The following is a 26,158-nucleotide window of genomic DNA, read 5'->3' as shown; positions in this document are numbered from 1 at the left end:
GTTGGTTTTTTTTTTTTTTAAAATAGTATAAAATTATTATCAGATGAATTGCATTTCTTAAAATGACACATCATATTTTATCGTTTTAGACATTTCAAGTACCATGTTTTTTTAAATAAAAATTAAATAAAATATTAAGGACTCCTAATTAAATCATTTGCCTAAGGCCCCATATTATGAAGAGCCGGCCCTGAATAGAAGTATATGAGTGTATAGGGTTGGAACGAACAAATATGGCTTAGAAAATTTGAGAGAATTTTTGGTTAATCCTATTTGCTAATCACCTCTTAATTTTGCAAATGAACTTGAATATATAGGCATAAACAAAATTATGACTGTTGGGGACTCAAGGATAATTTTAAAATTTGTTTTAATTATATTTAAGAAAATTAACCCCATTTAACCCCAAATTACCATAGTTAAAATTATTTCAATCTCAGAGTTTCGGGTGCTCGATCCAAGATTCGGGTGTCCGAACAAACACAATAGAAAAAAGGCAAATTTGAAGTCGGGTGCCTAAAAATAAGTTTGGTTTACTAAATCAGGAGATTCCTCAAAACACCACGATTCGGGTGCCCAATATAAAGTTCAGTCTCTCAAGCATGATTTGAACGCTGAGGTTCGGGCTACCGAGTAGTTGGGAAAGGTCAGATTAGTGGTTTGTTCGCCTGTGGATGATGTATTCAACATGGTTTGGTTTGCCGAGCTTAGGTGAACACTTTGACCCATTCATGGATCGGTCAACCGAGGCAGTTTGAACTGTCAGGATCGGTCGCCCGAAGTCATATGATTTTGCATTTAAAGTCCAATTTTAAAACATAATATTCCCCAGATAATATATGTGATAATAGGGACTTTTCTAAGTGTTAGTGCTGGGACTTAGGGTCTTTCTAAGGTCATTTTTGAGTTTTTACATAAAGCCTAAAAATCTGGCGTTAGTCTACCTTTGGTCAGCCGAAAGGTGACCCCAAAGGTTTTTCTATGGTCTTTGTATGATCATTTGTTGAGCTTACTTCCTACATGCATGATATGCATAAATTATTATAAACTCATTTAAATTGAAATTATTACAGACCCAATGATAAAAAATGCAACAATAAATATGCTGGGTCTTCGCTTCTCTTCAAGTTGCTGCATGCTATTATATAAACTTGCTAATAAGAACCTACACACAAACTTGACAACTATTTAATATTATAGTATTTGTCATTATCAAAACAATGATGTGACCCATAAGGTCAACACATTCAATTAAGAATTAAATTGAAGCTGAAGTGCAATAATGAGTATTTGCTAAAATATTTCTCATTAAAATTATTTTCTTTTTTTTTAATTTTAAAAAAAGAGCTATTACTACTCAGTCTTTTTTTTTTCTTTTAAAAAGGAAAAAAATTATCTAATAAGTTCATTTTTTATTATCAAAAATATTAATTAATATCCATTGTCCGTTACTACACAAAATTGCAAAAATATCAATATTTTTTTTTTCTTAAAACAAAACTTTCATTAAGAATGTGCATATTCCTTTACCTTAATTAACTAAAACTAAAAGTGCAATCATATTTACTTACTAGCATATTATTAAAAAGTATTGCACTTCAATAACTTTTATATTTCAATTAGGACTTTAAATAACTATAATAAATGTTATTTTAGGAGAGTTTTCTTTTTTGGGTTAAATAATGAATGTATAATTTTAATAGTTTTTTCTTTTTTCTTTTTTGAAAAAAAAACCTAGAGAGTACAGACTGGCATGGGGTGGAAGAGCATTATGGTTTATGTGTGACTTTTAGAATCACTTCAAAAGATAAAAAAAAAATTCAGTGAATTTGTCAATTTTAGTTTTTATTCCAAGCATATGACACAGCAAAAAAAAAAAACATCCTTTAAGTATGTGTACTTTCTTTTCTTGCTCCTTTTGATCTTTTTCTTCCTAGAAATTTGGAGGACCCCTTGTGGGTGAATCTTCTCTAGTTGCCTAAAGTTAAGTCAACACTAGCGGCTAAATTTAAAGAAAGAAAAATTCATATCAAAACAAAACATGTATGAGACTTTTCTTAGTAAATAAAAGATGTTTTAATTAAAAAATTACCCGTAATTATTTGTTTGGTACATAGAGATAGAATAGATTAAAATGTAATTAAGTTGCGTTTGGAAGCATGAATTTGGGATCTTGGATTTAGATTTGGGTGGATTTAAAGAAATTTTAATATAATTTTATATTATATCTTATTTAAATTTAATATAAATTCAAACTCGACACATGTCCAAGTATAGGGTTAGTCTTTATAATTTTTGACAAATTCATCATATAATTTTTCATTCTATTCCACCTTCAATCCATTTTATTCAAGGATTCTAAACATTCGATTAGTAGATGAATCTTTCTACAGTATTAATAGGTACAATTATATATGTTGATGTTGATTTTGATCCCAACACCAACATCTTTTTAATAATCATTTGAAGACAAAAATGGAAAGAGTTTGGAATATTTTCAGAAGCCTTTTTCCATTAATAAAAGCTTTTAAAATTAAGATAGGCATACCTCTTCAATAACGGTGGTAAAACGGGTCACGAGCCATTGAGTGACTCGTTACCCGTCCATTTAAAACGAGTTTGGATTTAACCTGAACCCAACCCAATTAATAAATGGGTTAGCCAAGTTCGGGTTGGGCATCCGTTGGGTCACCTGGTTAACTTTTTATAAAAACATATATTGAATTTTCGATGTACGTATAAACTATGATATTTGATCATTAATGTATGATGTTTTTTTAACAAATAGAGATAAGATACAAGTTATATAATTACAGTTTTCAAAATATTTAGGAGAAAAGAATGATAAATATATTGTAAGTGTTATTTTCTAAACTTCAAATAACTTTTTAAAAAGAATATTTAAAATAAAAAATAAATTAAATAATAAATCAATATTATTCACTCACAAATGTAAAGACATGAATGCGAAAAAAATAAAGAGCATTGATTTTTTTTTTTTAAGATCTAACTCATATTTGGTGAAATTTTAAAGAAAAAATAAAAATAAAAATGTTATATATTTCTTAACTGGTTTAAATTTTACCTATTTATCACTCAATCCAAACTTAACCCTATGACCCATTTTGCAACCCCTCCGTTATATTATATATATATATATATATATATATATATATATAGAGAGAGAGAGAGGCATCTGAAACCCTAATTTGAGAACCCTGAATTAACTTCAACTAATTTTTTCAGGTGACTCTCCATTCAATTTCTACAAATCTTAAAAATAAAATAGAGCAAATTTCATAAACTTATGATATAATTTTCTTGAATGAAATATCTATCCATAAAACATATGTATTAAATATTAAGATAAATTTAAGAAAAAAATAGTGAAAAAGGGGCATTTTCATGGTGGGCCCAAGTGATGCTTGACTCACTGTCGGAAGAGTCGTATTAGGATAGCAGAAGTATATAGTAAACCAGACCAATCCCTAAGCTTCCACTGAGTCACCAACCCCAATCCCTACGTGAAAGCGACTTGTCCTTATGCCCACGCTTTCTCCTCGGTAAAGCGCGCCCCACTTAGTTTATTTATTTTTTTGTTTGTTTTATATTGTGTACCAATGAACGGTCGAGATGCCATTTGGCTGTGATGATTATAAAAATGTGTGAAATGTTGACCTGATTACTGCTTCCCTGCTCTCCCGGTCAGCGTCTATTCTAGAACCCTAGAACAATGAGTGTTTTTCCATTTTAATATTATTTTTTAATAAAATATTAAACAATACTTCATTTGGGAAATATTTTTCGATTTACATAATCTCACAATTTGATCTAACAAAATTTAAACAAATCTCTGTAAGACCAAGTTGCGAGATTTGCAGAAAAAATAAACTATGAGTTGACGTGTGGCAAGTTAGGAAGCAAATCTCGCAAGACAAAGCTGCAAGATTTGCAAAGAAAATAAACTGTGAGTTGATGCATTGTTGGAAAACAAATCTTGTAAGACCAAACTTCGAGATTTGTAGGGAAAATAAACGGTCAGCTAACGCGTGACAAATCTTGTAGTTTGGTCCTGCAAGATTTGCTTCGGCCCTTCAAGTGACATTCTCCTTCAATTTTCTGCGCAAATAGAGACCAGAGAGACCAGAGAGGATGAGATTGTTGCAAAATAGAGCGCAGAGGGCAGAGGCCGGACGATTGATAGGTGACTGTTGCTCACCGAACATTGCCCATGATCGTTGAGGAGGAAGATATAAAAGAGGGAGATGGGGTAACTTCATTTTGAAACCCTAAGCTCATTTATTTTTAATTCAAATTTATATTTTTGATTGAAAAATTTATTAGATTGATTAATAAAATTATTAGTGCGACTTATAAATTAGTACGTAACACCTTCAATTTGCTAATTGTTGTCAATAATATTAATTAATATCCATTGTCCCTTACTACACAAAATTGGAAAATTATCTAGATGTTTAAAAAAAAAAAAAAAAACTTCATTAAGGATGTGTATATTCCTTTACCTTAATAAATTAAAACTAAAAGTGCAATAATAATTACTTACCAACATATTATTAAAAAGTATTGCACTTCAATAACTTTATTATTTCAATTGAGACTTTAAATAACTATAATAAATATCATTTTAGGAAAGTTTTCTTTTTTTTTTTGGGTAAAATAATGTACGTATAATTTTAATATTTTTTTTTGAAAAAACCTACAAAGTACAGAGTGGCATGGAGTTGTGTGACTTTTAGAATCTCTTCAAAAGATTAAAAAAAAAATCAATGAATTTGCCCATTTTAGTTTTTATTCCAAGCATATGACACAACTTCCCGTAGGAGAAAGAAAAAAAAAACATCATTTAAGTATATGCATTTTCTTTTTTTACTCCTTTTAACCTTTTTTTTTTTTTTAAGATTATTGCGAGAACTCCAGCCATCAGTGAGCCACTCTTTAGATCCCTCGATGCGGCACCAAACTTATGAGTCAGCGACCCTCCCCCCTGGTTTGCCGGTGGGGTTAATCGGATGCTGTCATGATTTTCGGCACTGGTTAGGCACTCGTCAAATCTGAGCTTGGGGCATTTCTTGTTTACCAACCATAGGACGCAGTTTCAGTCTTTGCATTACTACTAGCTCTGTGAGTGGCACACCCAGGGATCGAACACACGATCCCCCTAGTGGATTGCGAGCCCTTACTCCTTTTGACCTTTTCTTCATAGAACTTTGGAGGGAGCATGTTACCCTAGACTCCTCTTTGGGTTAATCTTATGTAGTTGATAAGTCAACACTAAGGGCTAAGTTTAAAGAAAGAAAATTTCATATCAAAACAAAATATGTATAAGGCTTTTCTTAGTAAATAAATTATGTTTCAATTGAAAAGATCACTTAATTGGGTTATTATTTGTTTGGTATGTAGGAATAGAATATATTGAAATGTAATTAAGTGCGTCTACGAGCATGAATTTGGAATCTTGAATTTAGATTTAGATGAATTTGAATAAATTTGAATATAATTTTATATTATATCTTATCTAAATCTAATGTAAATTCAAATTCAAAGTGTCTCCAAATATAAGTTAGTTTTATAATTTTTTACAAATTCATCATATAAATTTTCATTCTATTCCACCCTCAATCCATTTTATTCAAGGATACTAAACATTGGGTTAGTAGATGGATCTTTCTACCATACTAATAGGTACAATTAGATATGTTTGATGTTGATTTTTATGGCAACATCGGTAACTTTCTAATAATCACTTGAAGACAAAAAGGAAAAGAGTTTGGAATATTTTCAAAAGCCTTCCAATGCCTATTCTATTTCTAAAGTCACAACCATATTCAATTAATAAAAGCTTTTAAAATTAAGGCAGACATACCTCTCCAATAATAGTGGTAAAACGGGTCACGACCCAATAGGTGACCTGTTACCCATCAATTTAAAATGAGTTTGGGTCTAACCTGAACCCAACTCAATTAATAAACGGTTTAGCCAAGTTTGGGTTGAGCATCAGTTAGGTCACCTGTTTTATTTTTTTATAAAAAAATATATTAAATTCTTTATATATGTATAAACTATGATGTATATATATTTTGAGAGAGCCAGAAACCACCCACATAGCGACTTCATCTCAAGTTTATTAATAACCTTCACTTATGGTGAAGGAATACAATGGAAACAAAAGGACACTTGGAGAGAGTCAGAAACCACCCACATAGCGACTTCATCTCAAGTTTATTAATAACCTTCACTTATGGTGAAGGAATACAATGGAAACAAAAGGACACTTGGAGCTTACATAATAACCAATAACCCCATGCATCAAATCAAATAAAAGAAGAAAACAAACCTATATCAATACCAAAAGGAAACAAACTAAACATATATCATATATAAGCCGTACCCGTCTTATCCAACTATACAAACCTTTGATAACTTTAGGAAGTTGGGTATTATTTGTAAACAAACTATTCCTCCCTATGACACCTTGTCCAGCCAAAGCATCTGTCACTTTATTCCCTTCTCTACACAAATAATTTATAGAAAAATTTACTTCCTCCAATAACCAATAAGTTGCTCCTAAAAATCCCATAAATACCATAAAGCATTTACTGGATCTGATCCAATTTACTACTCCCTCCAATGTATGATGTACCATGCGTTTTTAAACAAATAGAGATAAGATACAAGTTATATAATTACAGTTTTCGAAATATTTAGGAGAAAAAAATAATAAATAGGTTGTAAGTACTATTTTTTAAATTTTATAACTTTTTAAAAAGAAAATTTAAAAATAAAAAAGTAAATAATAAATAAACATTATTAACTCACAAATGTAAAGACATTAATGTGAAAAAAATAAAGAAAGTTGATTTTTTTTAAAGATCTAACTCATATTTGGTGAAATTTTGAAGAAAAAATTAAAATAAATATGTTATGCATTTCTTAGTTGGTACCTATTTATTATCTATTTGTCAATTGGACTGATTTGAGTTTGTGATTTAATCACTCATTTGTAAGTGAGTCAATTTAAACCCAACCTGTTTAAATTTTACCTCACTCAATCCAAATTTGACCTTACGACCCATTTTACGACCCTTCCTTTTTAGAAGAAGAAAAAAACATATATATAAATATATAAAACATAGAAACCCTAATTTGAGAACTCTAAATTAACTTTACCTAATTTTTTCAAGTAACTCTCGATTCAATTTCTACAAATCTTAAAAATAAAATAGGGCAAATTTCATAAACTTATGATATAATTTTCTTGAATGAAATATCTATCCATAAAACATAGGTATTAAATATTATGATAAATTTAAGAAAAAAATAGTGAAAAAGGGACATTTTCATGGTGGGCCCAAGTGATCTTTAAGTCACCGTTGGAAGAGTCGTATTGGGATGGCAGGAATGTATAGTAGAACAGGAAGCGTCCGCTGAGTCGCCGACTCACCATGACCAATCCCTCTGTGAAAGCTACATGTCTTAATGGCTTAATGACCACGCTTTCTTCATGGTAAAGCGGGCCCCACTGGTTTACCGGTAATGAACGGTCGAGATGCCATTTGGCTGTATTGATTATAAAAATGTGTGGACGATAAGAGCCAATACGTTTACAATGCAATGTTGACCTAACGGACTCCTTGCTCTCCCGGTCAGCGTTAGGAAAATATAATTAACTCTAAAACAATATTATTTATTAATAATTTACATTTAGGATAAAAAACATTTTCCCCCCTTATGAAATTTGATAAAAATATAATGACCTCTATTATTAAGGTTTCAAAAATGTTACAAACTTTTCTTAAGATTTAAAACATGCCACATATATTTCTTGAAATTTGTCAAAAAGCTATAAATATTCTCTAAAAAAATTTATCTCTTTGTAAAATATTAGGAGATTTTTAAAATTTCAAAGAAGATTTTTAAGATATTTTAAACCTCAAGAAATGTCATTGTCTTTTTATCAAACCTCAATCGGCTAAACGGTTAGTCAGACCCTTGCCTGCTAATCAATAGGGGGGCTGCCACTAGGGGGGAGGCATACCCCCCTCCGAATCCTTCCACAAAGTCGCTGACAAAAGTTGCACTTGAACTACTACTCATGTAATATTCTATATATTAGGAATCATACTCTATATATAACACTTCATTTCTTATTCTAGCATGCATAGAAGTTGGTAAAGTTACCAAATATTTAAATATTGTGAAAAATTAGTATATTTAAAGAGAATTTGCTTGTTAAGAGACCCAGTCCGCTAATGTTGAAAGAATAAATCATGGGTTAATTAGATATCCATGAAATGAGCATTTTAAGAATGCGATTGCATATCTTAGTACCTTTATTACTGTTGCAACGTTCCTGAACGCGAATTTGGAACGAATGTAAGTGTGGTTTCAAAAATATGATTTTCGTGGAAAACAATGTGTATGGAATCGTTACTAACCTTTTGGAGTGTGGTTAGGACAATTGATTACTACCCAATTAAGGACAGAATTGGTCTGCGTTACCAAAGTAGAGATCGAGAGTTCGGTTACACGAGGGGAATGTATCAGCACCCTCTACGCACTTGTTCTATGAACGGAACCTAATTAATAAAAAATTATCTCACAAATTAAATTTAATAAGCTTTTAAAATTACTCTCTTTCAAAAATTGAGAAGAAATTCAAAAAATAAAGTGTTATATAAGTATTCCCTCAGAATCGGCACATATCGTACTCCGAAGAGCTCATGCATCCCTTTCAAATCATCGGGATATGAAAATCAAGAAAATATGGTACGAAATACACTCCGGCGGTTTTTGAAACTTGTAGGGTTTTTATCAGTATGAAAATGATATTCCAGGAGGTTTTAAATTTATTTGGGGCAAAAAATTTGTAAAGCTGAGTTTTCCAATTCAAAAATATTTTTTCATATTTTCCTATGATTTTTCTGAATTTTTATGGGATTTTCCAAGTAAGGAAGCAATCTTGATTTCCAAAATATTATTTAAGATTTTTTTAATTTGTGATTGAAATAAAAAAAATACAATTAATAGAAAATAATAAAAATCGAGTCAAAACTATTTTTAGGTTTTTATCTTGAACTTTTTGAATTTTTGTGATTTTTCTAAGTGTAAAAAAAATTTTGGGTCGCAAAAAAAAAAAAAAAAAAAAAAGTGAAATTTTTGGTGTTTCATGTGATTTTTAACATGAGAATTATTTTAACAATGAAAACTGACTTAAAATATTGTTTAGAAAATTTTCCCATTTTTTAATATTTTTTGATAATTTTTCTGAATTTTTTTTGAAATTTTTTTGAAATTTAAATGAATTATTGAGGTGTTAAAAAATAAAAAGGAAAAGAAAACCTGTAATGACTCGAAGAATAATGGTATTTAAATAATAAAAGAAAGGGAAATGGAAACAGGAACAGAAGGAGACAGTCGACTTCGTTCGTCGACGACATTGCATTTTGGATGGCCTAATCTTGAGAAATTTTTCAGCTCATTGTTGATGAACATAGGGGACTCGTCGATGAGGGTATAGGAGGAACTTGTCGACGAGGACAGGATTCGTCGACGAGGGTTGAAGTTTGTCGACGAACTTTCTATAAGACTTGTCGACGAGGTGACATGGTTCGTCGACGAATCCCGCAGTATAAATAGGGTTAAACGAGAATTTTAAGTCATTTTCCTGCCCCGAATTTCTCTCTCTCTCTCTCTCTCTCTCTCTCTCTCTCTCTCTCTCCTCATACGGTTTCTCCTCCTTCTCACTAAGATTTTGGGCCAGATTTCCACCGATTCGACGATCTGAAGCCACCACGACGCTCTTGGGAAAGTTCTCTACAAGTCTGTCGGAGCGGATCATTGGTGGGGCTGAGTTGGAAACCATCCCAAATCCAAGGTAAGACTTTCTACTCAGTATTTGGTTAATTGACAGTTGTAGGAAGTGATATACGCGTAGAAATATTGAATTTTAGTTATGGGGAATGTTGTTTCCAGGGTGTTGAGTTGGGAACCCTGCGGGTGCGGGATAGATTTTCTTAGGGGCTTTTTAGGAATCAGGTAAGGGGATAAACTAAACTAGTATTCCATGAAAAACATGTATATTGTTATAGCATTTGATTTCAGGAAAATAAATATATTTATATATGATTTATATTTGGGAAAATGCTGTTAAAAATGATGATATGTTAAATATATGAAAAACCTATTTAGTGTGGCATGAGTAGAAATTAATATGAAATACTGTTTCTGGGAATGTGTTAATGATACGGATTTTTATAATGAAAAATCGGCGTACGGGCCGTGCTATGTGTATGATTTGCCAGCGTACAGGTTGAGTTATGGATATATTTTGCCGGTGTACGGACTGTGCTATGGATGTGATTTGCCAGCGTACGGGCTGAACTATGTATATGATTTGTCGGTGTACGGGCTGAGCTATGGATGTGATTTGCTAGCGTACGAGCTGTGCTTTGCTATGATTTGTCGGCATATGGGCTGAGTTATGGTAAAATGTGAAATAAAGGCGTACGGGCCAATGATTTTTCATGATATACGTATATATGCAAAATGATATGATTGATCTGATAATTAATGATATGAGATATCTATGTATCACAGTTTTAGTATATGTTATATGATATCAGAACCTGGTTGGCTTGGTCTAGGCTAGCACTTGCACGGTACCTTTGCTATGTGTCCATGGTCATCATGATCATGATATCTGTGTTAACGCCGCTGTACGGAGTGGTGTGAGATTGGATGGTCGATGTGGTTTTTAAGAAGTGTGTGAGCGCTCCTAGTGTGCGGACCAGGTCTGGTAGACTCATCAGACTTACAAACTGTACTTTTGACTTGGCAGTGGTCGGCCAACCATTGTCCGGTCCCACCTTCGAGCCATACAACTTAGTCATGTGGGGGTAATACATGACAACAACCAGCTAACCTACTAGAAATGTTTTGTATTATTATTATATGAGATGAAATATGTTTATAAAAATGCAGTATGTTCTGCCATGTTTTGATGATATATATGTTTTCCCAAATTTGACAAAATAGTTACTGAATATGTTCTGTATGGTATATGTATAACACGGAATACTCATGTTGCCACACACTGGTATTAGTTTATTTCCCTTATTGAGAGGTGTTTCACCCCAAAATTTTATAAACTTTTCAGGAGCTCCAGATAGGAGAGCAGGAAAAGCCCTACTGATCTAGTGCTGTTTGTCTGCCCTCTTTGAATGGTAAGTTTTAGTAGGGACAATTGGATTTTGTGGGAAATGTCCCTAAATCTTGTTTTTGGGATGTATATACTAAAATACAGTGGATATAGTGACTCTGGTATTTATGGTAATGTGATGGATGTTTTCATATTTATAATATTGTGATTGTATGTTTCCTGTTGCTTAGGCTTCCGTTATGTGTTCTGATGTATCCCTGGTACCCATGGATCCAAGTGGATTATGATCTGCTGAGTTGAGATTTGTGATTTTGTAATAAAAAAAAAATGCGGAAATTAAGCAGGTCGCCACAAAACCAGTGTAAATTGGTTTAGGGGGGGTGGACTGGTCAAACTTTGACCGGTCTAGGGGGAACTTGGTTTAAGGTCTTGGTCAAGACCAAGCGCCACGTGTCATGCTTCAAGAGGATGAGGGCATATGGTTTGGATTGAGCACATAACTCGATGTCAAGCGTCCATTAAGGACGGAGATCCAACGGTAAAGGAAAGGCCACATGACCTTCTGAATGTATGGAGGATGACGACTCCACATGGCGACATCTTGTGGCTCTGGGGGAGGGGATATTTAAACATTTTTTTGTTGTTGTCATTTGTGGCCTTCCTTCTCTCACACGCAGCCTCCCTCCTCTCTAGATCTCTCTCTCGCACCATCCGAAGCCCTAACCCTCCTTTTCTCTCTTCTTCCTCGGTTCCCTTCTCCTTCTCAGGCCTTCTCAATCCTCGCACTTGCCCTCTCCGTGAATCTCAGGGCAGCCATCTTTAAGGCTGGGACCTTATAAACCCTAACATCATCCGTCACAAGTACAAGAAGCACAACTATCTTGTTCTCCTTCCCCTGCATGAAGTGAATCAGCCTGAAGAGCGACATAGGAGGTATGTTGATCTTGCTCATGAACAGCTGCTTCAGTACCACCACATTGAACTTGCTTCCGGTTCTTCATACGAGAAGCCAGTACAGCTTGACAAGGAGCATGATGTAGACATCATTTGATTCGGGGCCGGTTCACTTGGTCTTTTCGCTCTTGCCTTTGGTGACTAAATCAATACCCATTTGTAGATGCTCTTGAAGTTGAAGATGAACCTCTTACCGCTTGCTAGTTGCTTCCACGGAGTCTTACCGCCGGTGTGGGGGACGGGTGGTGGTTTACCCAATAGTGAGAATGACCGAAAGCTAAGTATATTTTTTATTTTTATTTTTACTTGTCTTTTATTATTTTTGTTCTAAAAATTACATGTGATGTGTGTGATGTGTACTGCATTGTTTGGATATTGGTTGTGTTTTTGGGTGTGGATTTCCTGTTTGGGTGTTAGTGTTGATGGTGAAGTGTGGGGATTCACAGGCTAGGGTTTCGGGCTGGAGATGGGAGATGAAGACGAGTCAACTTGTCTTTGATCTAGTGAGTGGGTACTTGTTGACTCGTGTGAGCCAACTCTTGAGGGCTCGGATTATAGAGTGGGGTATGGCACGTGGGGGTGAGACACGTGAGGGTTTAGTTGGGAAGTGGGCTTGAGATAAAAAAATTTTTAAAACAGGCTTAAACCCCCGCCCAAATTTTTTTCAAATGGGCTTTGTGGATTTTCAAAATGGGTTGATTTTTAAAAAAACTTCTACTAGGCTCGAGAGTTTAAAAATAGGTTGGGCTAGTTTTATTTTTGAACTAGAGTGGGTTGGGGGTTTTAAAAAAAAAAAACAAGTGGGCTGGTCTGAGAGGTTAAAATGGGTTGGTTAAAAAAAATTAGGATGGGCTTCTTTTAATTTGACACAGAGGGTTAGTTTTTTTTTTTTTTTTAAACAAAGGGGGCTCAGGTGACTTTCAAATGGGCTGGATTAGATGGCTTTGAACTTGAGCTTAAAATCGGGTTAGGAGGTGTGGGTCTTTGGGTTATGGGTTCGGGTTTGAGTTTGAGAGGTTTTAAAAGTTTAAGCTTGAATTCATATTTGGGTATGGAAGATGGGGGGTTGGTCTAATTTCGAACCCGACTTCAGGTTCGGGTCTATTCACTACTAAACCTTGGTCCAGGCTCGGGTGTGAACCCGAGACCTGTGATATCTTACACTTGCATTCAAATTTGCATAACTATCTTGTAAAGGGAATGAGACCAGTGGAATAGCCTAGGATTTTACCTTTCCTTCTCTTCTCCTCCGGTCTTCTTCTCCTCTTTTTGCGTCTGTCTGAGTGTTAGTTCTGATGTGGTGAGCTTTCTACTCTGCTATCGAATGTTGCTTTGTGTTCTAGAGTTGAATTGCTGCTCTTGTGCTCTGAATTCTTTATAGAGCTTTCTCTCTCTGAATTCTTTTCAGTTTATTTCCAAGTTTCTTTTTGCTCTTTTGCTTTCTCCAAAATAATTTAAGACTTTTGAAAAGTATTTTTTAGGATTTTTCAAAGCATGGTCTCCAAGTCAATAAGATTCCTAATGAGCTTCAAACCCAATCAAATCATCATCTGAATGAAGTACTTACATAGAGACTCTCTTAAGACTTTAAACACATTCTAAGCTTGGAGTCTTCATGCTTGTCATTTGTTGAGACATTTTTGTCTTTGAGTTTCAAATCTCTAAGCCTTCATCAATTCTTCTTTGGTATTCATGCTCTCAAGTTCTTTAAGCTTTCATATTCCTTTTAAATGAAGTCTTGTAATGAGCTTTGCTTATACTTGAACTTGAGCTTGAAAAGCCTGTTTCCTGAAGTATTATCACTTACAACAAAACATGTTAAATAACCTTTGATTTGTTATCATTAAAACAAAATTAGTAAGTCATGTTAGGCCAACACTTTCCTTGTATTTTATTTTCAGTTGTAACTTCCTGTTTTTGTATTTTGTTTTGCATGTATTTGCACGGCATGTGTGTGGCACGTGCCCTCCCTTATAATAAAATTTGCGACTATGTTCATTTTTATTTTGACCCGGACTTAAAATTCTAGTTGATCAATTTTGACCCAAAAAGCTCAGTCAATGAAGCATGACCTTAATCACCAAACCAAGGACTCAATTTAAAATCGAAAAAACTTAATTAACAACTTCCTAAACTCAATTTAAAGGAAAGGATTAAATTTCAAAAACTTAAGAAGTTCCTACTTAACAATTTAATTACAAGGACTTCATTATTTATTTATTTATTTATTATTTATTTATTTTTCATATTTATTTATTTTGTATTTTAAAATGTAAACTTGAAATCAGACTCAAAATTTTCTAAGATGGAGGACTCAACTAAATGATATCAGAACTTATATGCTCAATCATGAATAGAAATAAATGGCTTTATTTACGGACTCTATCCATGTGCTAAAAGTTGAATTTGAGATTTAATAGATTTAATTTCAAATTTTAAGGCAATTTTTAATTTTTTTAAATAAAAACAAAAAAGACTCGATTATTGGACACACCAGACGTATTTGAACCTACGCTAAAGGAAAGACTCAAATTTTGACGAAAACTTAATTAAAGATAACCGGGACTCTTATTTGAACTAAAACATTAGGGTTTGATGGGACTTAAGATCAGTTTTATTATACCGGACGTTCTCAGGATAGCCTCGTTAAAATTAGGGTGTTTACAGTTACATTCTAAAGAACCAACATCCTTGTAATGCAAACTAGATCCTATCAATTAGTCATATTAGGTTGATCGTTTAACTTGTATATCTAAAATTAGTAGATTAATTAATTGATCAGTGACATTGATCTACTGCATCCAATTATTACAAAAACCCTCCGATTCACCATTTTTGCAATACCTTTCTGATTTTAACATGTGCACACTTTGCGAAGGAGCTATCGATAAACAATATAGGTAAATAATATATAGAATAGTTTAGACTTTGTCTTAAACAAATTAACGTTACACTGTCATGATTAAGCTTATATATTGAAGTAGGAAAATTTTATTTTCTTTGCAACTATAAAGTACAGATATAGACAGAAAATTATATCTTTACGACAAAATACAAATGTTGGAATAAAACAAGACTCTCCTTGATTAAAATGTGGAATTCGAGTGGGCGAATCACTTTGAGCCACGGCGAGACATGGAGGGCAAGGTGGCGATGGTCACCGAAGCCTCATCAGGCCTTGGCCGTGACCTTCGTCTTGACCTTGCTAAAGTTGGTTGCGAGATAGTGGCCGCTGCCCGCCGAGTGGACCAAATCAATCACATCCCTTCTTCTCCTTCTTATTCTTCGCCAACTGTCCGGGCCGTCGCTATCGAGCTCGACATCACCGCTAATGGTCCTAACATCGAGGCCACCGGACTGAAGGCTTGGGAAGCATTTGGTCGTATCGATGCCTTGGTTAATAATGCCGGTGTTAGGGGCACTGTGAAGTCTCCATTGGGATATATCTGAGGAAGAATGGAATGGCACTGTCAAAACAAACTTAACGGGATCCACATTTGATCCATGACTCTTCAGAATGTGTGTCCGGAAATGTTTTTATTTGTCGTTGCAGGTGCCACCCTCGCTGGTGTACCCCTTCTTTCTTCCCTCTAAAATTTCTAATTGTGTTTTTCTAGTTGAGCATTGCAAGTTGAAACCTGAGAATTTATATGCTATAGGCTTTTGCAGTAGTTAGAACTTCAAGAGATAATTGAGGCATGTATGATGCAAAATAATAATAATAATAATAATAATAATAATAATAATAATAATAATAATGTTGGAATTCAAGTTTTCAAGATTATATCTTCTCATTTGAGATAATATTTTTGTATTTAAGTGCAGAAGAGTAGAGGGTAGTTCATTATTCGGATGGATTAATGGAGTATCTAAAGGATGTCAAATACTTTAAAATAATAATAATAATAATAATAATAATGATAATTACATAATAAACATTTAAATGAATCACTCGAGAATAAAGACCTCAATAATTTGTACTGCTTTATAGCGTTTATAGTTGTGTTTGTCCTTTGAGTATGAACGCTATGGAGGCTAGATAGCTTAGGTTAGCTATACAATTAATCTAAATAATCTCATACTTATTTAACACTTTTAGGTTGTGTTTAGTAATTAGAAATCAAATTTTAAAATTAATATTAGAATGATTAATTTCCTGTTGACTTTATGAGTCTGATCCCGTTTTGAAAATGACAAATCTTTTGTATCTCATTTGTGCATTTAGTATTTGAATAGGAAATTCTTTTTAGAAAGCACGATTAGTCGAGATACAATGGAAGCCATGAGAAACTGAAATCTCACATTATCTAACTTGCTACATGGCATATGATCAAATTTGCATGCATTGACCTAATATCATTTTCATACAAGGGCATACGAATTCCATTAACAATCACCCTCCAGGTCATCCAATCCATAGATTTTATGAAAATGCTCATTTTAATTTTTCAGGAGTTGTAATCAACACCGCAAAACACTGGAGGCCTCAGCCATGATCGTCCCTCACCGAATGGGAATACACAAATCTGAGCCATTGTGATCATTAACATAAACGATTAAACTTTTTGTAACGAGACTATGATATCAATTGTTAGAATTGGTGTATTCTCAAGAAGGGGTGAATTGGGTATTTTCAAAAAATTCTTCCTAGGTTAGGTATGTTCAGTGTTAAACCATAATTAAGTAATGTTGCACAACCTAAGGTTTGTTTATGCAAATACCAATTACCTAACAATATAAAACTGAGCAAATAAATAAAATAGATAAAGGAAACTCAGTACTTCCCAACCATTCACAATAATAAAGATATAAACATTTAAGTACTGAAATTAAATAGCATAGGGAAAAGAAAGCGAACATGATATTTGTTATCGAGGTTCGGCCAAACTAGCTTTCGTCCCCGCCTCAAGCTAACTAGTAAGAGGATTCCACTAGTACTCACTTAACGGATGGAATGTTATCATTTACAACACTCTCTCCTTACTGGGCGAGGGAAACCCCGGCTCATATTACAAGGTTGAGCCCAACCTTTACAACTACACCTTACAGGACGATGCTCCTACTTCTTTTATCTGGGTTTGAACCAATCCAGTACACACTTTACAGGATGGTGCGAATCCTAACTTTCCTAATTATGTCTGAACCAATCTAGGACTCTTTACAAGGCGAGTCCCCCTCTTCAGGCTACACCTGGAATACAAAGATATTCAAATATTTTTTGTACAAATAAAAGCTTCTCAAAAAGTAGATCAAAAGTACAAATTTAAGCACTAGATGCACTCACACATGATATGAAATTAAAGCTCAAGTGAGTTATAGGTGTTTTTTTCCAAAAATAATTTTGTAATCTTTGAATAAAGATATATATGGTAAGCACTTCAAAGATTTAACCCTAAAAGTACTTCTCCAACTATATAGCTCAATGAAAATGTAGGAGAACCTAGGGTTTTGCTTTCAAGTAGGTTTTTCCCAAATAAAATATATATAATCTTTGATGAAAATGAGATATTAAATATATGCTTTTCAAAGATCTCAAGAATCCTAAAATGATATCTCCAAAATATGTTCTAAAGATAAAGTGCAGGAGATCTGGGGTTCAAACTAAAAAAAAAAAAAAAATTTGCAATAAAGCACAGATGAGCTTGTGAATCTTGCAATGGAAGTGCTAAAAATTCACAAGCAAGAATATGTTTCTCCAAAGATATTTTGTAAGAACCCGAACCGTGATATATGGGTTATTTTGCAAAAGAAGGGTAAAAGTGGAAATTGTACAGACTTCGTCGACGAGGCCATAATTTCTCGACCAAGCTAGTGAAGAACTTGTCTACGAAATTTAGAGGGGCGTCGACGAGTAAATGCCGAGGGGTTCAGGAAAATTTCAATATCAGGGTTCGTCGATGAAATCATTGCCTCGTCGACGAAATCCCTAGAGACTTCATTGAAGAAGACACCAATTCGTCGACGAAGCCTCTCGGGTCAAAGGTCTTTATAAGGATATTTTAGTTTTCTTCTTGGCTAAGTTATGGAAATCCTCTCTCTCTCTCTCTCTCTCTCTCTCTCTCTCTCTCTCCGATTGCTTCATCGTTTGTCGCTTGAATCGCAAATCCAAAGTTACTGCGAGGATCAGTAAAGGATTCTCTATGTTTCTAGCATATCGGAATCTCGTTTCAGAGGATTTCGGGTTTCAGGCTAAAATCGAGGTAAGGCTCGGTTTTTATTTTTGATTTGGTATATGTAGTAGTACGGATTGTGAGAATGTATTGTACTGTGGTTTGTAGATTTCGGAGTTTAGGTTCTTAATTTTGAGGACCGTAGAGTTCGTAGTTGGATTTCGGGTTAAGGTAAGGGAAACCCTGTTTATATCAGTTCATTTTCAAAATCAGGATCGGTAAGCCTGTAGGCTACAATCATATGTACATTTTGGCTACTTATTTGGGGAAATCTATTGGGTAAAAATGCAGAATTTTCAGGTTACAGTTTTCAGGAAAATTGAGGATTTCAAGTATCATCTCTACTATGTTTGGAAAACCGTTTGTTTTGCTTAAACTGTATTATTGAGGTGACCGTAATCCATATTTGCATAAACTGTATACTTGAATTTATAAATGATATGATTTTTCGTAAACCAAATAAGTGTGGTATGCTTGTATATATGTATTTTGTTCCAGATATTTGTAAAACAGTTATGTGGCGGCTAATTACCGTATGCTGAAATGTATAGGAACGTGAGTTCCAAAATGATTCCAGGGATTTGTAAAACAGCCAGGTATCAGGTAGTTACTGTGGCGAGAGTGGCCGGCTCTATATACGGGGTGTGAAATATCACCAATATGTTTCGGTTGGTCACCGAAGGGTGTGCTCTACACTGTTTGTAGCAATGGATTCACTGTGGGCCTAGGTCATCGCAGCGTAGTTTTTCATGTGGCAATGTAATTGGGGTGAGACTGGGTGACCTTGTGTAGTTGCGTATGTAGCAATGGATTCACTATTGGGCCTGAGTCGTAGATTTTCGTAGTTGCATATGTAGTAATGTAATCACTGTGAGACTAGGTGACCTTGTGTAGTTGCGTATGTAGCAATGGATTCATTATTGTGCCTTGTTCGTCACAGCATAGTTGTGTATGTAGCAATGTAATTGCTGTGAGACGAGGTGATCTTGTGTAGTTGCGAACTAGTGTGACGACACTGACCGTATGTATGTATGTACATATGTATTTGGGTATCGTATGAACTGGAATGGTTTTTGTGAAAATACTGGAACTATATGGAAATGTATGAAACTGTACAAATTGTTTCAAACTGTATCATATGTATAGTGTTATGAAGTATGTAAAATGACATTGGTATGCCACACATTGATATAATCTGTTTTCTCCCTTACTGAGAGGTGTCTCACCCCGAATATATATAAACGTTTTTTTTCAGGTCCTTCGGGTAGCCGAAACTAGCATCCTAGCGTCCGGAAGCGAGGGGTGTCGTTTAACTACTGCTAATGCCTGATAGGTATGAGTTTGTGTAGTCGGGTTGTCATGATGGATTTTGTAGACGCCCGTAGTATGGATAGTATTAGTAGGGATGTATATCCTTGTATGGTATAGACTCTGGTATGATACTGGTTATGTATAAAAGACCGTATTTTACTGCGTATTTTGATGAGTATGGACCTATCTATGTATGTAAATAGGACATCCGTTCACCCCACGGGGTCAGGCCCTCTTTTTATGTTGTATCATGCATGTTTTAATTGATACAAAGACAGGTTAGGAGTATTGATGTGTGCATACTAGAGTATAAGATGTAGGAAATGGGTAGTGTTGGTTGAGGGTTGTTCTATTGCTAGATCAGGATGTGTCGGCGGTATTCTGTGTTTTTCCTAGAATGACGATTCCAATAAAAGCAGGGCAGACCATTGATGGATTCGTGTCGGTGTGACGGGACAGGCTTAGACCTGTGAGAGTGATAGTTGACATAATTAGGACTATGATTGTGTTGACTGCGTACAATATAGGAATTCTAACCGATTCCTATTCTATTTTCAGAATGGAGCCGAAGGATAATAACTTGGAGAGTGGCTCCAAGGCGATGGCAAGCGATGAGTCTCCTTTTGTGTCTCGTGGTTTGGCAAGACAAGTGATTCGAGAGATTGGGCGGAGTGTTAGGAGATGCCAGAGTTCTCCTATTGATGCGAGGTGTACCATTGAGAGGTTCACATGCATGCACCCTCTGACATTTTTGGGAGGACTTGATCCAATAGTGGCGGAGGACTGGATTGAGAAGACTGAGAGGATTTTGGGAGTCCTCTACTGCACTGAGAAGCAGAAGGTCTTGTACGCTACCTTCCAGTTGACTGGGGAGGCAAGGCAATGGTGGACAGCGGTGAGTTTGCTTTAGAGGCAGAGAGCTAGTCCATCTGATATGACGTTGAGCCGCTTCAAGGAGGTATTCTTTAAGAGATACTTTCCAGCTTCCACCCGGGATGCGAAGGCTGATGAGTTTTCGGGCCTGACATAGGGAAATTTGATGGTGCAGAGGTATGCTTTCAGATATATCGAATTATCTCAATTTGCACCGTATTTGGTTCCGAATGAGCACGAGAAGGTGCGAAGGTTTGAGAAGGGTCTGAGGAAGGATATTCGCCGTCTTGTAGGGATGCTGTAGATCTGTGAATTCTTCGTTCTGGTGGATAAAACCACTATAGTTGAGACTGACCTTCGGGGAGATGAGGTAGTGCAGGTTCAAGGGAAGAGGCCAATATCTTCTGGTCCTCAGAGTGGACCTCGACAGAGTCAGTGGAACAAGAAGAAGAACTACAACTCTGGTTATCGGCAGAACACCGAGTGGCTGAATGCTCAGGGGGATCCATCCTCCGCCCCATACACTAGGAGCCATAAATGGCACGATGGTGAGTGTCGACCATTGTGGGGTGTATGCTACAACTGTGGCAAGTCGGGCCACATGGCAAAGAGCTGTCAGGAACAGAGTAGGAATGTGCCTACACAGAACCAGAACCGTAAGAGTAATAAGGTGCCTCGGGGGAATTATCAAGTGACCATGGCTCTGGCGAGGGTATATTCACTTACTCTAGCAGATGCAGAACACGTTGGGAACGTGGTGATAGGTACCATGTTTTTACTTTCGAATAGAGCTGTTGTTTTATTTGATTCGGGAGCAACCCATTCTTTCATATCTGCTAGTTTTGTGAAGTTGTGTGAGACGGAAACCTGTGTGATGAATGAGATGTTGTTTGTGACTACGCCGACTGGGAGTGTAACGATTTGTGGTAAGATGTTAGGAAACTACCCAGTTGTGATTCAAGAGAGACTGCTACCGGCGAATCTTGTAGTATACGACATGTCGGGTTTCGACGTCATATTGGAGATGGATTGGTTGTTCTCCAGTTATGCAGTGATTGATTGTCATAAGAAGGTAGTGGTGTTCAGACCTCCTAGGGAGTAGGAGTATGAGTTTGTGGGATCGTGTGTGCGTTCGACGCCACAGATTCTGTTGGCACTACAGGTGAGGAGGCTACTCTTGGACGGATGTCGGGGGTACCTAGCTTGTATAAAGGAATCACTACGGGATGAGTTGAGACTTGAGGACATTCGGGTGGTTAGCGAGTTCCCGGATGTGTTTCCAGATGATTTACCCGGTTTGCCTCCAGATCGTGAGGTGGAGTTTGCGATTGAGTTGCTGCCTGGCAAGGCACCGATCTTTAAAGCTCTGTACTGGATGATCCTAGAAGAACTTCGGGAGTTGAAGGAGAAGTTGCAGGAATTATTGGACAGGGAATTTATTCAACCTAGTGTTTCGTCCTGGGGAGCTCCAGTACTGTTTGTGAAGAAGAAGGACGGGTCGATGCGGATGTGCATTGATTACCGTGAGATCAACAAAGTGACGGTGAAGAACCGTTATCCTTTGCCTCGTATAGATGATCTCTTTGACCAGTTGCAGGGGATGCAAGTCTTTTCGAAGATCGATTTGCGGTCAGGATATCACTAGGTGAGGGTTAGAGTGGAGGATGTAGTGAAAACTGCTTTTCGAACCAGATACGTTCACTATGAGTTCTTAGTCATGCCTTTTCAGTTGACGAATGCTCCAGCGGTGTTAATGGATCTGATGAACATGATTTTCCATGTGTACCTAGATTGATTCGTAGTGGTATTCATAGATGACATTCTGGTATACTCAAGGAGTACGGAAGAGCACGTGGAACATCTGAGGTTAGTGCTACACATCCTGCGGGAAAAGAAGTTGCATGCTAAGCTGAAGAAATGTATATTCTGGTTGAAACAGGCCGTGTTCTTAGGTCATGTGGTGTCTGAGGGTGGTATCTCTATTGATCCTAGAAAAATCAAAGTTATGGTCGACTGGACTAGACCGAAGAGTGTGCAGGCGGTTCGGAGTTTTCTAGGACTGGCGGGTTACTATCATTGGTTCGTGGAGGGTTTCTCCAAATTGTCTGGACCCCTGACATGATTGACTAAGAAGGGGCTGAAGTTTGACTGGACTAGTGATTGCAAGCAGTGTTTTCTTGAGTTGAAACACCAGCTGGTTATTGCTCTAGTGTTGACCATTCCTTCAGGGGATGGGAGTTTTGTGATCTATGGTGACGCGCCCCTGAAAGGTTTAGGATGTGTACTTATGCAACGGGGTAAGGTGGTAGCTTATGCTTCTCGGCAACTTAAGGAGTATGAGAAGAATTACCCTACGCATGACCTAGAGTTAGCTGCTATTGTTCATGCCTTGAAGATATGGCGACACTATTTGTATGGTGTTCAGTGTGAGATTTTCACTGACCACAAAAGCATCAGGTACTTTTTCACGCATAAGGAGCTGAATATGAGGCAGAGGCGATGGCTAGAATTGATTAAGGACTATGATTGCATAATTAGCTACCATCCAGGAAAAGCTAACGTGGTAGCTGATGCATTGAGTCGAAAGTCAAAACATGCAGCAGTATCTGTAGTTGTAACTCAGCATCATGTTAGACAGGACCTAGAAAGCCTTGGCATGGAAATGGTGTTTAATGATCATCAGGCTTTCATTGCTAGCTTGGTGATTCAGCCGACTTTGTTTGAGCATATTAAAGCCACGCATGCCAATGATGTAGAGTTAGCTGAGATTGTGAAGAAAGTGCAGCAGGGTTCGGCTGCGGATTTTAACATTTATGGCAAAGGTGTGTTGAGGTTTGGGACCAGACTGTGTGTTCCAAATTACGATGAGATCAGAAGGACGATTCTGGAGGAAACGTATCGTTCTCTGTATACGGTACATCCGGGTAGTACGAAGATGTATTGGGATTTGCGTGAGTCCTTCTAGTGGAGTGGTATGAAGAGGGATATTGCCCGATTTGTGGAGCAGTGTCTGACGTGTCAGCAGGTGAAAGCTGAACATCAGAGGTTGGCAGGGCCATTGTAGCCTTTGCCTATTCCGGTGTGGAAGTGGGAGCATATTTCCATGGACTTTGTTACTGGATTATCGACAGCGCTTCACGGGAAGAATACTATTTGGGTAATTGTGGATAGGTTAACGAAATCTACTCACTTTGTACCGATGAAGGTTAGCTACCCCTTGAGTAGACTAGATGATGTGTACGTGCATGAGATTGTGAGAATGCATGGGGTATTGGTGTCTATTGTTTTAGATTGGGATATGAGGTTTACTTCTCGATTTTGGAAGAGCTTATAGGAAGCATTGGGGACGAAACTTACTTTCTATACAACGTTCCACCCTAGACTGATGGACAGTTGGAGAGGACAATACAGACCTTGGAAGATATGTTACGGGCTTGTGTATTGGACTTCGGTGGTAGTTGGATTCAGTTTCTGCCATTAGTGGAGTTTGCCTATAACAATAGCTTCCAGGCAAGTATAGGGATGGCACCGTTCGAGGCCTTGTATAGTTGGAGGTTTCGATCTCCTTTATATTGGGATGAGGTCAGTAAACGTCAGGTCTTAAGGCTTGAACTCGTGCAGCAGGCATCTGAGAAGGTAGGTTTGATTTGGGAGAGGATTAGATCGGCTTAGAGTCAGTAGAAGAGTTATGTGAATGTTCGCCGCTGTGAGTTGGAATTCAAGGTAAGGGGTAAAGTATTCTTTAGAATTGCTCCAATGAAGGGAGTGATGAGATTCAGAAGGAAGGGCAAGTTGAGCCCGAGGTATATCGGACCATTCGAGGTACTTGAGCGAGCGGGTCCGGTAGCCTACAGAGTTGCACTACCCCCAGCACTCTCGAGGGTCCATGATGTGTTTCATGTATCCATGTTGAGGAGGTAAGTATTGGATCCTTCACATGTTATTAGTTATGATGAGTTGGAAATTAGGGATACTTCGGCGTATAAGGAGATACTTGTTTAGGTTTTGGACCATAAAGTTCAAAAGCTTCGTACCAAAGAAATACCATTGGTGAAGGTATTGTGGAGAAACCACGAGATTGAGGAAGCTTCTTGGGAACTAGAAACGGAGATATGCCGGAAGTATCCGCAGATGTTTTAAGTAGTATTTGGATAACAGAGTGGTATGGGTACGTATGTATGTATGTAATACCCTGTTATCATATTGTATTAGTGGTTAGCCTCTAGGAGAGTCCTATTGTATTGTAAGCTCCCGAGGCCACGTATGTATGTAACCACGGTATTCCTCCACCATAAGTGAGGGTATGTATGTATTGTAATGGGGCTGCGTATAAATGGCCGCCGTATTCTCTAGAGTATGTATGTATATATCGTTACGGGGCTGCGTATAAATGGCTGCTGCATTCTCTAGAGTATGTATGTATGTATTGTGACAATTTGGTTTCACTTCAGAGTGAGTATGTATGTATTAGAATGAATGCGTTTGTAAGAGAGATTGCAAATTTCGAGGACAAAATTTTTGTAAGGAGGGGAGATTGTAAGAACCCGAATCGTGATATATAGGTTATTTTGTAAAAGAGGGGTAAAAGTGAAAATTGTATAGACTTCGTCGACGAGTAAATGCTGAGGGGTTCAGGAAAATTTAAATATCAGGGTTCGTCGACGAAATTGTTGCCTTGTCGACGAAGTCCCTAGAGACTTCGTCGATGAAGGGACCAATTCGTCGACGAAGCCTCTCAGGTCAAAGGTCTTTATAAGGATATTTTAGTTTTCTTCTTGGCTAAGTTATGGAAATCCTCTCTCTCTCTCTCTAGGATTTAAAGCCCTCTCTCTCTCTCTCTCTCTCTCTCTCTCTCTCTCTCTCTCTCTCTCTCTCTCTCTTCGATTGCTTCATCATTTTCCGCCTGAATCGCAAATCCAAAGTTACTGCGAGGATCAGTGAAGGATTCTCTATGTTTCTAGCGGATCGGAATCTCGTTTCGGAGGGCTTCGAGTTTCAGGCTAAAATCGAGGTAAGACTCAGTTTCCATTTCTGATTCGGTATATGTGTAGTAGTATGGATTGTAAGAATGTATTGTACTGTGGTTTGTAGATTTCAGAGTCTCGGTTCGTAGTTTTGAGGACCGTAGAGTACGTAGTTGGATTTCGGGTTAAGGTAAGGGGATTTTGTTTATATCAGTTCATTTTTAAAATCAGGATTGGTAAACCTGTAGGCTACGATCATATGTACGTTTTGGCTACTTATTTGGGGAAATCTATTGGGTAAAAATGCAAGATTTTTGGGTTACAATTTTCGGCAAAATTGGAGATTTCGGGTATCATCTCTACTGTGTTTGGAAAACCATTTGTTTTGCTTAAACTGTATTATTGAGGTGACCGTAATCCATATTTGCATAAATTGTATACTTGAATTTGTAAATGATATGATTTGCGGTAAACCAAATAAGTGTGGTATGTTTGTATGTATGTATTTTGTTCCAGATATTTGTGAAACAGCTATGTGGCAGCTAATTACCGTATGCTGAAATGTATAGGAACGTGAGTTCTAAAATGATTCCAGGGATTTGTAAAACAACCAAGTATCAGGTAGCTACCGTGGCGAGAGTGGCCGACTCTATATCCGGGATGTGAAATATCACCAGTATGTTTCGGCTGGTCACTGAAGGGTGTGC

General features: G+C 36.5%; 1 protein-coding gene across 1 annotated transcript; it reads left to right on the top strand.

The window, feature by feature from the left end:
• Positions 1-15,268: 15,268 nt before the first annotated feature.
• LOC131158468 (uncharacterized) lies at positions 15,269-15,583 on the top strand. Its single transcript, XM_058113336.1, has one exon. It carries the CDS (start codon positions 15,269-15,271, stop codon positions 15,581-15,583), a length of 315 nt encoding a protein of 104 aa, XP_057969319.1.
• The last annotated feature ends 10,575 nt before the right edge of the window (positions 15,584-26,158 follow it).

This window comes from Malania oleifera, chromosome 6 (assembly GCF_029873635.1).
Source record: "Malania oleifera isolate guangnan ecotype guangnan chromosome 6, ASM2987363v1, whole genome shotgun sequence".
Lineage (NCBI taxonomy): Eukaryota > Viridiplantae > Streptophyta > Magnoliopsida > Santalales > Ximeniaceae > Malania > Malania oleifera.
The sequence above is the reverse complement of the archived record's forward strand: the minus strand, read 5'-3'. Positions and strand labels throughout refer to the sequence as shown.

Coding starts and splice junctions, on each gene's coding strand:
- LOC131158468 (XM_058113336.1), top strand. CDS start 15,269: ATGGAGGGCAAGGTGGCGATGGTCACCGAAGCCTCATCAGGCCTTGGC.